At 49.7% G+C, this 15,867-nt stretch overlaps 1 protein-coding gene across 4 annotated transcripts in view; it reads right to left on the reverse strand.

Moving 5' to 3' along the window:
- The window catches only part of OTOF (otoferlin), a 149,710-nt gene that overhangs the window by 19,406 nt on the left and 114,437 nt on the right, over positions 1-15,867 (reverse strand). For 2 of the 4 annotated variants that reach the window (XM_072926214.1, XM_072926215.1), the window contains 7 exons: positions 15,676-15,795; positions 14,208-14,369; positions 10,637-10,799; positions 5,613-5,683; positions 4,891-4,920; positions 2,458-2,610; positions 1,098-1,164 (listed from right to left, as the gene is read on the reverse strand). In XM_072926214.1, the coding sequence (XP_072782315.1) occupies positions 1,098-1,164; positions 2,458-2,610; positions 4,891-4,920; positions 5,613-5,683; positions 10,637-10,799; positions 14,208-14,369; positions 15,676-15,795 (766 nt within the window). Of the gene's footprint in view, positions 1-1,097; positions 1,165-2,457; positions 2,611-4,890; positions 4,921-5,612; positions 5,744-10,636; positions 10,800-14,207; positions 14,370-15,675; positions 15,796-15,867 lie in introns of all 4 variants that reach the window. The other 2 variants (XM_072926216.1, XM_072926213.1) reach the window with 1 other exon arrangement.

A 15,867-nucleotide genomic window follows, 5' to 3' on the forward strand; every position in this document is an offset into this window, starting at 1 on the left:
TTATGGAGCCTGGGGAGTGGAACCCCAGCCTGGGAACACAGCGGGGGACAGTGCCTGACACTTCTGCCCTCGGATTGTCTGGGACTGGCTGCAACCACAGGTCACCAGAGCCTCATTTGGAGCAACCACCAGCCACAGAGAGCTGGGAAAAGGCTGCTGGAAAAGGTGGATTCAAAGGAAACTCCTCCTCACTCTGCAGTCCCTGTCCCTTGGTGCCTCTTTCAGCTTCTATGAGGGCTGGACACTCTCCAGTGACAGGGAGAGACAGATGGAAAAACATGGATGAGGAAAGGGGGAAGGAGTGGGAGAGCCAAGGGAAATGGATCATTCTAAAGAGAAAGAAGGAAAACCCCAGAGGACACCAGTGGAAGCCCAGAAGAACCTGCTCAGAGCTGTCTCCAAGCTCAGCAAGACAAGACCTGATTTATCCCAGGATACAAAGATTGATCTTCCAAAATAAACCAGGCTCAGAGTTTTACTCAGCGGAAGGGTTTTGCATCACCTGGGCACAACAACAACCCCCTGTTGTGGGGACATGGAGCACACGGAGGACAAGGGTGGAATTCCTCAGGGATACCCTTCCCAGCCCTGCTGGTGGCATGGCCAGATGGACAAAGTCACCCTTGACCAACCACTCCCAGGATTCTTGGCCGGCATCATTTTTGGGACAAAATCAGTCTCCCCCCAAATTTAGGCAAGGTCAGAAGCACACCTGACCTACAGACCCGACTTCCTTCACAGAAAAACCCATTTAGGGTATAATTAATCTCATAATTTTATAAAATTATAATAAGTGGAGAATGATATATATAATATATAAAATTATATAAATTGATAAGTTAGGTGGGAGAACTTGCCCTAAATTGTGTATTTGTCCTCACTGCCTGCATTAGGACAGCAGACAAAGTGTTCAACATGGAGGGAAAAACCCTGCAAAAACCTACAAAAAGCGACTCTTTTTGGGAAAACACGACTCGCTGGGAGTGTCTGGTTTGGCCGGAGAGCCACGGCAGATTCCCAAAGGAATGTCCAAACATCAAGAGGAATCTTGGTCCCACCTTTCCCTGCTGTGTTCCCTCTCTCACTCCCAGCCTTACCCTCTCCAATCTCCATCTCCTCCTTCTCCTCCGCTTCTGCCGCGGCCGCTTCCTGCTGCCGGAGTTGCTGGGGGAGAAAGGGAAGCCACTGGATGTTAGGAACAGTCTTTTCCTGGAAAAGCTGCCCAGAGGAAAGACAGTGGTGGAGTTCCCATCCCTAGGGGGATTTGAAGCCACATGAAGGCACTTGGGGACATGGTCAGTGGTGGCCTTAGCAGTGGTTGGACTCGATGGTCTCCAAGGACTTTTCCAGCCTGAAAAATATTGGGATTCCATAACTGTTGGAACCCAGGGCACAGGGAATTTATCTCTGCCTGTCCTGAGAGGTCCTGATCCCCAGGAGAGCACTGGTTTTAATCTTCGTCCGTGGAGAAAGCTTCCAAAATTTTTGGATTATTGGAATCTATGAGTGTGTGAAATAGATAGTGGTGTAGTTCATCACAGGGTGAAAAACTTGGAGTTTTGGGTTTTTACTATGGTTTTTTACTTTGGGTTTTTAAGATGAAGGATTTTGGACGTTGTCTGTTCTCCTTGTTCTTCATCTGCTCCAGATTGGTTAGGAAGAACAATGCAGATGTTGCATGAAGAGACAAATAATTAACTATTGGTAGAAAGGTAGAAATAAAATATGTTCTACGAGTTAATTGGACAAAATAGCTTTAAAAGACCTTGAACCTGTGCGTTTTGTGACTTTTGGTGCCTTTCTCTTTGTATGCTAAGTCTGAGATGTAGACAGCGTGCTGAACTTTTGGTAAGAGAAAAATAAACAACAACCTGAAGACCAAAAAAACCAAAAGTCCTGTTGGTCTCTCAATACTGGCACAGAACTTTTTAGGGGTCTCCCTGATAGTAAAAGGGTTTTAAAATCATAGGGATTTGGGGAGTTAGAAGGAAAAATTAAGGTTAGTAGGCTCTGGGAAAATACTCTGGGAAAGTACAGGCCTTGTGCTTGCTTCAACTGCACCTGTGTAACCAGTTCATGATAAATGACATAATTGTTAGATGCGATGATTGTTTAGTAATTAAATATAATTATTATTTAATCATAAGAAAAATCATGAGAAACTGTGGGCAGGGGCTTGAGAAAGATCATAAGAAATTCAATGTATACAATACAACAATGTAAGTTGAATAATTAATATGTAAGTTATATAATGATAGAATATAAAATACGTTCAGCTCGAAAGCCATGTTGGAGTCAGATTTGGGTCTGCACCCCTGAACATCCCCATCAGGGGGATCCTTGGAAAGGCAGGGGGTTTCCACACAAGCCTCGAGGTTTTGGAAGGAGCTGGAATTAGGGGAGACCTCTCAGGAATGGAACCACCTCCCCTGGATACCCCTCAGTGTATCCACCCACCTCCTTCATCGTCTCAATGGAAGCGAAGTACTTGGACCACCAGTCCAACATGCTCTCGTCCGGCTCCTCCTCCTCCACTTCCTCCCCACCTCCTCCTCCTCCTCCTCCTCCTCCTTTCTTCTTCTTCTTCTTTTTCTCCTTCTCTTCCTCGGTCTGAAGGGAGAAGGGGAGCACAGACAGGGAAGGGGAGGGATCAGGGGAGAGGGAATCATTTCTGGAAGTACAGAGGTGAAGCACCTGGAAAGGGAGAACCCCCCAAGTCTTGGGGGCCTCGAGAACTTTCTCCCTTTTACAGCCACAGACACTGAGGCACAGAACACCCAAGGATGACCAAGGTGTTGGAGAAAGGGCCAGAACCACGGAATGCTTTGGGTGGGAAGGGACCACAGAGCTCATCCAATTCCAATCCTGACACCTTCCACCATTCCAGGTTGTTCCAAGCCCCATCTGGCCTGGCCTTGGACAATTCCAGAGATGTGGCAGTACCACAACACCTCCTCATTTCCATCATCCTATTTATCTGTGCATTGCCCAGGCTACATTTCTGGAATCTTCCATGGCAAGAGTCAAACTGTGCCCAGCAAAGCACCTTGGGTCCCCTTGGTGGAGCAAGGGAACCTCTCCCAGCTGGTACCTGGTTGTGGTGGGAACTCCCAAATCTCTCCCACAGGGGACAGCTGGGATCAGAAGTTCTGGGACAGCTGGGATCAGAATTCCTGGGATAGCTAGGATCAGAATTCCTGGGACAGATGGGATCAGAAGTTCTGGGATAGATGGGATCAGAAATTCTGGGACAGCTGGGATCAGAAGTTCTGGGACAGCTGGGGTCAGAATTCCTGGGATAGCTGGGATCAGAAGTTCTGGGACAGATGGGATCAGAAATTCTGGGACAGATGGGATCAGAAATTCTGGGACAGCTAGAATCAGAAGTTCTGGGATAGCTAGAATCAGAGGTTCTGGGACAGCTGGGATCAGAAGTTCTGGGACAGATGGGATCAGAATTCCTGGGACAGCTGGGATCAGAAGTCCTGGGACAGCTGGGATCAGAAGTTCTGGGACAGATGGGATCAGAAGTTCTGGGATAGCTGGGATCAGAAGTTGTGGGACAGATGTGATCAGAAATTCTGGGACAGCTGGGATCAGGAGTTCTGGGACAGTTGGGGTCAGAATTCCTGGGACAGATGGGATCAGAAATTCTGGGACATCTGGGATCAGAAATTCTGGGATAGCTGGGATCAGAAGTTCTGGGACAGCTGGGATCAGAACTTCTGGGACAGCTGGGGTCAGAAGTCCTGGGACATCTGGGATCAGAAGTTCTGGGACAGATGGGATCAGAAATTCTGGGACATCTGGGATCAGAAGTCCTGGGACAGATGGGATCAGAAATTCTGGGGCAGCTGGGATCAGAACTGCTGGGACAGCTGGGATCAGAAGTCCTGGGACAGCTGGGATCAGAAGTTGTGGGACAGATGGGATCAGAATTCCTGGGACAGATGGGATCAGAAGTTCTGGGACAGATGGGATCAGAAGTCCTGGGACAGCTGGGATCAGAATTTCTGGGACAGCTAAATCAGAAGTCCTGGGATAGCTGGGATCAGAACTCCTGGGACAGGTGGAATCAGAAGTTCTGGGACAGTTGGGGTCAGAATTCCTGGGACAGATGGGATCAGAAATTCTGGGACATCTGGGATCAGAAATTCTGGGACAGCTGGGATCAGAACTCCTGGGACAGATGGGATCAGAACTTCTGGGACAGATGGGATCAGAAGTTCTGAGAAAGATGGGATCAGAAATTCTGGGACAGATGGGATCAGAAATTCTGGGACAGATGGGATCAGAAGTCCTGGGACAGCTGGGATCAGAAGTTCTGGGACAGATGGGATCAGAAGTTCTGGGACAGCTGGGATCAGAAGTTCTGGGAAATCTGGGATCAGAATTCCTAGGACAGCTGAGATCAGAAGTTCTGGGACAGCTGGGATCAGAAGTTCTGGGACAGATGGGATCAGAAGTTCTGGGACAGATGGGATCAGAAATTCTGGAACAGCTGGGGTCAGAATTCTTGGGATAGCTGGGATCAGAAGTTCTGGGACAGCTGGCATCAGAAGTCCTGGGACAGCTGGAATCAGAAATTCTGGGACAACCGGGATCAGAAGTTCCGGGACAGATGGGATTAGAAGTCCTGGGACAGATGGGATCAGAAGTCCTGGGACAACTGGGATCAGAATTCCTGGCCCAAAAGAGCTCCCCAAACTGCAGGAACGAGGCCACTGCCACATCCCTTGAGGGGACAGCGCTGCTGTCATGGGACAGAGGGGTGATGTCCACACCTGACTCAGGTTGGGGAGGGTGCCTGGACCATCAGAAGTGGCACGGAAGGGCTGGAGAGGGAGCAGAGAGTTGGGAGCAGGGATGCAGAGAAGATCCATCACTTACCACATCCACCTTCACCACTGCATCGGAATTCTGCCGCGCCGGGATGGAATGGAAGGGAACAGGGAGAGGAGAGCAGGTTAAGGACACACCCTCAGCTGAGTGCCAGTCATCAGTCCCAGGGCAATTTGACTGAGAGGGACCTTAAAGCCCATCTCATCCCACCCCCTGCCATGGCAGGGACAACTTCCACTGTCCCAGGTAGTTCCCAGTCCCACCCAACCTGGCCTTGGGCACTGCCAGGGATCCAGGGACTGCTACAGCTGCTCTGAGAATTCCAGCCCAGCTCCTTCCCACCATCACAGGGCACAATTCCTAATTCCAAATCTCCCATCCATCCTGCCCTCTGGCACTGGGAGCCATTCCCTGTGTCCTGTCCCTCTGTCCCTTGTCCCCAGTCCCTCTGCAGCTCTCCTGGAGCCCCTCCAGGCCCTGCCAGGGGCTCTGAGCTCTCCCTGGATCCTTCTCCTCTCCAGGTGAGCACCCTCAGCTCTCCCAGCCTGGCTCCAGAGCAGAGGGGCTCCATCCCTCGGAGCATCCTGGCAGGAATCTGTTTTTCCCTCAGGGTGGGTGAAGGAGCTGAAATTCCCATTCTGGACACAAAAACGGGCATGGGCAGGTTAAGTGTGACACCCCTGGGACACGCTGCCTACCCAATTCAGGCTGAAATCCCTCAGAAATCAGCAATTCCCTGAGGAAAGAGGTGCTGCCACACGGATACTCACAGCTTCCAGCTTCACCATCGTGTCCATCTTCTTGATGGGGACTTCAGGTTCCATGTTGACCACGATCTCCCCTGTGGGGCGAGAGCGATGGGCCCTGCTGGTCATGGCCAGGTAGCCGTTGAGGTGTTTGGCTGGACAGAGGACAGAAAAGGAGAAAGAACAAGGGAGAGGGACAGTGGAGAGGAGAAACCGACAGTTCAGGCGAGATCCTACAGGAATAAGGCAAGAAACTGAGAGTTCAGGTGAGATCCTACAGGGTTCATGCAGGGAACCAAGATTTCAAGGGAGATCCTACAGGATTCAGGCCAGAAGCTGAGATTTCAAGGGAGATCCTACAGGATTCAGGCAGGGAACTGAGAGTTCAGGTGAGATCCTACAGGATTCAGGTCAGAAATTGAGAGTTGGATTCAGGCCAGAAATTCATGCTGGGAACTGAGAGTTCAGGTGTGATCCTACAGGATTCAGGTCAGAAATTGATAGTTCAGGTGAGATCCTACAGGATTCAGGCAGGGAACTGAGAGTTCAGATGAGATCCTACAGGATTCATGCTGGGAACTGAGAGTTCAGGTGAGATCCTACAGGATTCATGCTGGGAACCAAGATTTCAAGGGAGATCCTACAGGACTCAGGCATGGAACTGAGAGTTCAGGTGAGATCCTACAGGGTTCATGCAGGGAACCGAGATTTCAAGGGAGATCCTACAGGATTCAGGCCAGAAATTGAGATTTCAAGTGAGATCCTAAAGGATTCAGGCAGGGAACTGAGATTTCAAGGGAGATCCTACAGGATTCAGGCATGGAACTGAGAGCTCAGCTGAGATCCTACAGGATTCAGGGCAGAAATTGAGAGTTCAGGTGCGATCCTACAGGATTCAGGCCAGAAACTGGGATTTCAGGTGAGATCCTACAGGATTCAGGCTGGAAACAGATTTCAAGGGAGATCCTACAGGATTCAGGTCAGAAATTGAGATTTCAAGGGAGATCCTACAGGATTCATGCAGGGAACTGAGATTTCAAGGGAGATCCTACAGGATTCAGGCTGGAAACAGATTTCAAGTGAGATCCTACAGGATTCAGGCCAGGAGCTGAGAGTTAAGGTGAGATCCTACAGGATTCAGGCAGGGAACTGAGAGTTCAGGTGAGATCCTACAGGATTCATGCAGGGAACTGAGAGTTCAAGTGAGATCCTACAGGATTCAGGGCAGAAATTGAGAGTTCAGGTGAGATCCTACAGGATTCAGGCAGGGAACTGAGAGTTCAGGTGAGATCCTACAGGATTCAGGCCGGGAGCTGAGAGATAAGGTGAGATCCTAAAGGATTCAGGGCAGAAATTGAGAGTTCAGGTGAGAGCCTACAGGATTCAGGCCGGGAACTGAGAATTCAGGGCAGAAATTGAGAGTTCAAGTGAGATCCTACAGGATTCAGGCTGGAAACTGAGGTTTCAAGGGAGATCCTACAGGATTCAGGGCAGAAATTGAGAGTTCAAGTGAGATCCTACAGGATTCAGGCAGGGAACTGAGAGTTCAAGTGAGATCCTACAGGATTCAGGCAGGGAACTGAGATTTCAAGTGAGATCCTACAGGAATGAGGCAAGAAACTGAAAGTTCAAGTGAGATCCTACAGGATTCAGGCTGGAAACAGATTTCAAGGGAGATCCTACAGGATTCAGGCTGGAAACTGAGATTTCAGTTGAGATCCTACAGGATTCAGGCCGGAAACTGAGGTTTCAAGGGAGATCCTACAGGATTCAGGCCATAAATTAGGAGTTCAGATGAGATCCTACAAGATTCAGGCCAGTAATTGAGAGCTCAGCTGAGATCCTACAGGATTCAGGCCAGGAGCCTCCAGCCCCAAAACTGGGAGGACAGGAATAATTCCCTGTTGCTATTGGACATGAAATGAGTACAGAGAAGCTTGGTAAGCTCAGAAGAGAAAAAAGAGAAAGTTTAATTTGAACATCTGCTATTTATAGAATTCCAAAGGTGATTGTGGACTGGAGGATGGAATTGCCACTTCTCCAACCACACTGGTCAAACCAAAATCCATTAAATCTCTCCTCCCACAAAGAAGAATGCAAAACAATCATTGTTTATGTGAACAGTGAGTGAGAACTCCAGTAGAAATATAGAAACATTATCAGAAGGCTAACAAAATTTTATGAGAACTTTAAAATTTCAAAATAGCTATAAAAGAAAACTTAACACTTTTAAAAATCAGGGCAACAATTCCCAAGGCTCCAAAGCCCTTGGCTGCTGGGATGGGTGGTTTTTCTTTTTTTTTTTTTTTTGGTTTTTTTTGTTTGTTTTGTTTTTTTTGTTTTTTTTTTTTTTTTTTTTGAGAAGTTTTGATTTTTAGGAGAACACTTTTAATCTTTGTTTATGCTTATGTTTTTAATTTTTGTTTATGGAGAACGTTTCCAAAACTTTGGGATGAATTGGAATCTATGAGTGTAGAAAATAGATAGTGGGGATTTATAGGTGTGTAAAATAGTTTATTATAGGGTGAAATATATAGAGTTTTGGGGTTTTAGTATGGAGGTGGGTGGGAGATAAGATGAAGGATTTTGGGTGTTTGATCTCTTTTTTGTTTTCCATTTATTCTATTTTTTATGGTGTTGGGAGTATAAAAAGATTGGTTAGAAATAATCACAATGTAGATGTTCTGTAGATAAATAAATAATTAGTTATTGGTAGAAAGGTAGGGAAAAAAGTGCATTTTAAGAATTAATTAAATAAATAGTTTTAAAATACTTTAAATTTGTGTGTATTGTAACTTTTAGTGGGTTTTTTATATGCTAAGTCTTAGATGTAAATAGCACATAGAATTTTTAGTAAGAGGAAAAATAGACAATAATTTGAAGATCAAAAAAACTAAAAGCCCTGTTTGTTTTTCATTTTGACTACAAAAATTTTTAGGGGTCTCCTCACACCACTTGGAACCACCAAAGTGCTGAAGCTGGGTTTTTCTTGGAGTTCTGGACCCAAAACCAGAAGTTCTGTGGGTGGGTCAACCATCTCATGGTCTCAGAGCCCATCCCACCTCCCTCGTCTCCCTGTGGATCACAGGATCACCAGATTGGAACAGACTTTAAAGACCATCGAGTCCAACCCAGCCCCAACGCCTCAACTCAACCCTGGCACCCAGTGCCACATCCAGGCTTTGTTAAACACACTCAGGGATGGTGACTCCACCACCTCCCCAAATCCTGGAAATTCACGGAATTCATAAAATTCCCATAATTCACAGAATCACAGGTTGGAAGGGACCTCCAAGACCATCAAGTCCATCCCATCCCCAACCCTTCTACTCAACCCTGGCACCCAGTGCCACATCCAGGCTTTTTTAAACACACCCAGAGATGGTGATACCACCACCTCCCCAGTTCCTGGGAGTTCCCAAAATTCCCAGAATTCACAGAATCACCAGGTTGGAAGGGACCTCCAAGACCATCGAGTCCATCCCATCCCCAACCCCTCAACTCAACCCTGGCACCCAGGGCCACATCCAGGCTTGTTTTAAACACATCCAGGGATGGTGATACCACCACCTCCCCAGTTCCTGGGAGTTCCCAAAATTCCCAGAATGACCAGGTTGGAAGAGACCTCCAAGACCATCAAGTCCATCCCATCCCCAACCCCTCAACTCAACCCTGGCATCAAGAGCCACATCCAGGCTTGTTATAAACACACCCATGGATGGTGACTCCACCACCTCCCCAGTTCCTGGGAGTTCCCAAAATTCCCATAATGACCAGGTTGGAAGAGACCTCCAAGACCATCAAATCCATCCCATCCCCAACCCCTCAACTCAACCCTGGCACCCAGTGCCACATCCAGGCTTTGTTAAACACACCCAGGGATGGTGATACCACCACCTCCCCAGTTCCTGGGAGTTCCCAAAATTCCCAGAATGACCAGGTTGGAAGAGACCTCCAAGACCATCAAGTCCATCCCATCCCCAACCCCTCAACCCAACCCTGGCACCCAGTGCCACATCCAGGCTTTGTTAAACACACCCAGGGATGGTGATACCACCACCTCCCCAGTTCCTGGGAGTTCCCAAAATTCCCAGAATGACCAGGTTGGAAGAGACCTCCAAGACCATCAAATCCATCCCATCCCCAACCCCTCAACTCAACCCTGGCACCCAGTGCCACATCCAGGCTTTGTTAAACACATCATGGGATGGTGACTCCACCACCTCCCCAGTTCCTGGAAATTCACGGAATTAATAGAATTCCCATAATTCCCAGAATCACAGGTTGGAAGGGACCTCCAAGACCATCAAGTCCAACCCTGCCCCAACACCTCAACTCAACCCTGGCACCCAGTGCCACATCCAGGCTTGTTTTAAACACACCCAGGGATGGTGACTCTACCACCTCCCCAGTTCCTGGGAGTTCCCAAAATTCCCAGAATGACCAGGTTGGAAGAGACCTCCAAGACCATCGAGTCCATCCCATCCCCAACCCCTCAACTCAGCCCTGGCACCCAGTGAGTGCCACATCCAGGCTTTGTTAAACAGATCATGGGATGGTGACTCCACCACCTCCCCAGTTCCTGGAAATTCACGGAATTCATAGAATTCCCATAATTCACAGAATCACCAGGTTGGAAGGGACCTCCAAGACCATCGAGTCCAACCCTGCCCCAACTCTGGCACCCAGTGCCACATCCAGGCTTTGTTAAACACACCCAGCGATGGTGACTCCACCACCTCCCCGGGCAGCCATCCCAGAACTTTATCACCTTCCTGGAAAGAACTTTTCCCTAATATCCAGCCTAAATTTGGTGCAGCTTGAGGCTGTGACCTCTGGCTCTGTCAGCTCCTGGAGAAGGAGCCCAACCCCACCTGAGCACAGCCACCTTTCAGGAGCTGTGGGGAGTGCTGAGGTCACCCCTGAGTCTCCTTTTCTCCAGGCTGAGCACCCCCAGCTCCCTCAGCGGTTCCTCACAGGGTTTGTGTCCCCAGCCCCTCTCCAGCCGAGCCCTGGATGTCCCAGAGCAGGTTCCCGTGTCCTGGTACCTGCCATGTTCCAGTGCTGGGCCTTCTTGTCGGGCGGGCGGTAGATGAACTTGCGGAGGGAGCTGACGGTGTGGGAGCCCACCAGGGTGTAGCGCCCGAAGGCGCGGCAGTCCACCACGCGGATGTTCAGGGGCGGGTGCAGCAGCTCGTTCTCCGGGAGGTCCTGGGGAGCAGGGGAGCAATTCAATTAAACCCACTCACAAATTTAGCCTTTAAATTAAGACCTTAGAAACGTCGAGATTTGTCAAAACCTGATTTTACACAGCATTGATAATGCTTTAACTTGAAGTGATAGAGCTTAAAGTGAACAAAAAAAGTATCTTTATGTAGAAAGTTTATAACATTTTTTCCTAAACTAAAATATATATATACAGTAGTGAAGCTATGTAACACAAAGTAGCAAATAAGTGACAAGTCAAAGATAGTTTATTTAAAGTCAAAAAAGAGAGGGGGAATTTTAGGAATATAAAAGGGTAAAAGACTTTGGAAAGTGCAAAAAGACATCAGAAAGTAGACATAAAGCTAAGAAAGGCTGGGAAATTTCTAAACCTTCTCATGGGAAGCTAAAAATTTCGGAACTAAGTGAATACATTTATCATAAAGAAGAAGAAATAACAAAAACTAATGAAAAGATGTGAAAGGTCCTAGATATATGCTTTGCAAAGCTAGAAAAAGTTTCAGTCTTAAATAAAGAATTATTTTTTGAGGTTTATAGAAGTATTTTTGTTAATGTTAAACCCATGTGGGTCCTTTTCTTATTGGTTAGAGTATAATGACTTTGCACCTTTCCTTTTATGCTATCGGTTCAAAAAATATGTAGAAAAAGGCTTTGCATAAGCTGCCATCCTGTCTTTGATCTGGATTTGCATAAATGTTGGTATTTTCTCTGTGTCTCTTGCTTTTGGCTCATATGATACAGACAGATAATAAATCTTAAATCTGCAACCAGGAGGGTCCCACCCCGTTTGTGAGACACGGACCGATCCAGCAGGCAGGATGGTCATCGAGGGCTGGGAGTGCGGTGGGGATTGGGAATGGGATCATGCTGGGAAGGGCAGTGGGGATTGGGAATGGGATTATGCTGGGAAGGGCAGTGGGGATTGGAAATGGGATCATGTTGGGAAGGGCAGTGGGGATTGGGAATGGGATTGTGATGGGGAGTAGGGATTAGGAATGGGATCATACTGGGAAGGGCAGTGGGGATTAGGAAGGAGATCATACTGGGAAGAGCAGTGGGGATTGGAAATGGGATTGTGCTGGGAAAAACAGTAGGGATTAGGAATGGGATCATGCTGGGAAGGGCAGTGGGGATTGGGAATGGGATCATGCTGGGGGAGTAGAGATTAGGAATGGGATCATGCTGGGAAGGGCAGTGGGGATTGGGTATGGGATCACACTGGGAAGGGCAGTGGGGATTGGGAATGGGATCATGCTGGAAGAGCAGTGGGGATTAGGAATGGGATCATACTGGGAAGTAGGTTTTAGGAATGGGATCATGCTGGGAAGGGCAGTGGGGATTAGGAATGGGATCATGCTGGGAAGGGCAGTGGGGATTGGGAATGGGATCATGCTGGGAAGGGCAGTGGGGATTGGGAATGGGATTGTGCTCGGAAGGGCAGTGGGGATTGGAAATGGGATCATGCTGGGAAGGGCAATGGGGATTAGGAAGGAGATCGTACTGGGAAGGGTAGTGGGGATTGGAAATGGGATCGTGCTGGGAAAAACAGTAGGGATTAGGAATGGGATCATGCTGGGAAGGGCAGTGGGGATTAGGAATGGGATCATGCTGGGAAGGGCAGTGGGGATTGGGAATGGGATCATGCTGGGGGAGTAGAGATTAGGAATGGGATCATGCTGGGAAGGGCAGTGGGGATTAGGAATGGGATCATGCTGGGAAGGGCAGTGGGGATTGGGAATGGGATCATGCTGGGGGAGTAGAGATTAGGAATGGGATCATGCTGGGAAGGGCAGTGGGGATTAGGAATGGGATCATGCTGGGAAGGGCAGTGGGGATTGGGAATGGGATCATGCTGGGGGAGTAGAGATTAGGAATGGGATCATGCTGGGAAGGGCAGTGGGGATTGGGAATGGGATCATGCTGGGGAGTAGGGATTGGGAATGGGATCATGCTGGGAAGGGCAGTGGGGATTAGAAATGGGATCGTGCTGGGAAGGGCAGTGGGGATTAGGAAGGAGATCATACTGGGAAGAGCAGTGGGGATTGGGAATGGGATCACACTGGGAAGGGTAGTGGGGATTGGAAATGGGATCCTGCTGGGAAAAACAGAAGGGATTAGGAATGGGATCATACTGGGAAGAGCAGTGGGGATTAGGAAGGAGATCATACTGGGAAGGGCAGTGGGGATTGGGTATGGGATCATGCTGGGCGAGTAGGGATTAGGAATGGGATCATGCTGGGAAGGGCAGTGGGGATTAGGAAAGGGATCATACTGGGAAGGGCAGTGGGGATTGGGAATGGGATCACACTGGGAAGGGTAGTGGGGATTGGAAATGGGATCGTGCTGGGAAGGGCAGTGGGGATTAGGAATGGGATCATGCTGGGAAGGGCAGTGGGGATTGGGAATGGGATCATGTTGGGAAGGGCAGTGGGGATTAGGAATGGGATCACACTGGGAAGGGCAGTGGGGATTGGGAATGGGATCGTGCTGGGAAGGGCAGTGGGGATTGGGAATGGGACCGTGATGGGGAGTAGGGATTAGGAAAGGGATCATGCTGGGAAGAGCAGTGGGGATTAGGAATGAGATCATACTGGGAAGGGTAGTGGGGATTGGAAATGGGATCGTGCTGGGAAAAAACAGTAGGGATTAGGAATGGGATCATGCTGGGAAGAGCAGTGGGGATTGGGTATGGGATCTTACTGGGAAGGGCAGTGGGGATTAGGAATGGAATCATGCTGGGGAGTAGGGATTGGGAATGGGATCATACTGGGAAGGGCAGTGGTGATTAGGAAAGGGATCATACTGGGAAGGGCAGTGGGGATTTGGTATGGGATCATACTGGGGAGTAGGGATTAGGAATGGGATCATGCTGGGAAGGGCAGTGGGGATTAGGAATGGGATCATTCTGGGAAGGGCAGTGGGGATTGGGTATGGGATCACACTGGGAAGGGCAGTGGGGATTGGGAATGGGATCATGCTGGGAAGGGCAGTGGGGATTTGGTATGGGATCCTACTGGGGAGTAGGGATTAGGAATGGGATCATTCTGGGAAGGGCAGTGGGGATTAGGAATGGGATCATGTTGGGGAGTAGGGATTAGGAATGGGATCATGCTGGGAAGGGCAGTGGGGATTGGGTATGGGATCATGCTGGGGAGTAAGGATTAGGAATGGGATCATTCTGGGAAGGGCAGTAGGGACTAGAACTGGGGTCATGCTGGAGGAAGAATTCCAGAGCTGCTCCAGCAAAATGTGGCTTGGGAGCCCTCAGGTGAAGGAGTGATGTCCATGTGCTCCATTGTTTTGGGAAAACTGGAGTAAAGGGCTCAGAGCCATTGTGGGTTCCAGAAATTCCAAGTTCCAACTGAGGGATCAGAGGGATTGGGCCACACTCACCACCTCGAACCACTTGACCAGAGTGCTGAAGTTGGGGTTTTTCTTGTAGTTCTGGATCAGGGCAGACTGGACACCCTTCCCGGCACACTCGATGTCCACACGGGGCCGGTCCACCTGGGCCAGGTTCACTCTCTTCAGGTCCCTGAGCCCCCAGAACAAGATCTAGGGCAGGAGGAAGAGGAAGGATGTGAATGTGAGAGGGATGATCCCTGGGAGCTGGTTCTCCATGGAGAGGGATCCCACTGCCCATGTCATCACAGGGCAGTGGTGGATCCCTGAGGTATCTCCTCCTGACACCCTGCAGCCCAAGGTGCATCTCCTGCCTGCTGCCCATGTCATTTTCCTGCCTTTCTCCCTTCCTGGTCTTTTCCTGCCCTGGGAATCCACAGAGCAGCTCTGTCCATCTGTGGTGGCTCTGGATCCAGCACTGCCATTGCTTTGTCCCAACGGGATCAGTGTCACAAGGGAAACTTCCCTGTCCCTACCTGGGATAACAGACTGCCACCCTCCAGAATTCCCCAAAATGGAGATTTCCCCCACCTCCTCATTCCCCACAGCTGTGTTAAAATTGTGAGGAGCACAACTCATTTATTGTGATGCAAATGTGTGGAAAACCAGGAGCCAAAATCCCTGTGGAGACCTGGTCAGTGGCACTTCACCTGAGCAGAGACACCTTCACCTGGGCCTGACACGTGCTCTAAAGGTCCTTGTGGGCATTGCCTGGTCACCAGAACCTCCAAAGGACTCATCACAGAACCACGGAATCATTTGGAAAAGCCCACCAGGATCATCGAGTCCACCCTGTGATCAGTCCCCACCTTGTCCCCAGCCCAGAGCACTGAGTGCCACGTCCAGAGCCCGACCCCCCTGGCTGTCCCCTCCTGTCAGGAGCTGTGCAGAGCCACAAGGTCCCCCCTGAGCCTCCTTTTCTCCAGGCTGAGCCCCTTCCCAGCTCCCCCAGCCCCTCCTGGGGCTCCGTTCCCTTCCCTGGACACGCTCCAGCCCCTCCAGGTCTCTCCTGGCAGGAGGGGCCCAGAGCTGCCCCAGCACTGGAGGTGCCCCAGCAGTGCCAGCCCAGGGGACGGGCACTGCCTGGGATCTGCCCACACTATTTTGGATACAAAATCCCCCTTTAGATATCCATGGATACATGAGAGGCATCCCATCCTCGTTGCCTGGAGAACACCTGAGCTATGGGATTGCTTTGGGAACAGATAATCCAGCTCTGTGTCCATCTCTAACATTCCCTGAGCTGCATCTCAGCCCAGGTGCTGCTCACTCGCTGTCCTGCCCAGGTCTGACAGCAAGGAATGATCCAATTCCCTGGTTTTTTTTTAGGGATGCTGCAGCCTGGTTCCCAGTATGGCCACCATGGACAGATCCTTGACTCCCAGCTCCCTCCTGCCCTTCCAACACCCTTGGAGATGTTCTCCTGCCCCAGGCAACGCTCCACACAGGTATTGGTTACCTCCACTCTGTATCTGCTCAGCACCGGCCGAATTCCCAGCGGCACCGGCAGGATGGGACCTCGGTCCATGTCCGTGGGGCCGTCGATGGGGGGCAGGTCTGATTTACCCCCAGGGCCGATCTGGAAGAGGTGGATCACGGATTGGGATCTGCTCCTCTGAGCTGCTGGGAAGCAGTTTTTGGTCCTTCTCAC

This window comes from Taeniopygia guttata, chromosome 3, assembly GCF_048771995.1.
Source record: "Taeniopygia guttata chromosome 3, bTaeGut7.mat, whole genome shotgun sequence".
NCBI classification, from domain to species: Eukaryota; Metazoa; Chordata; class Aves; order Passeriformes; family Estrildidae; genus Taeniopygia; species Taeniopygia guttata.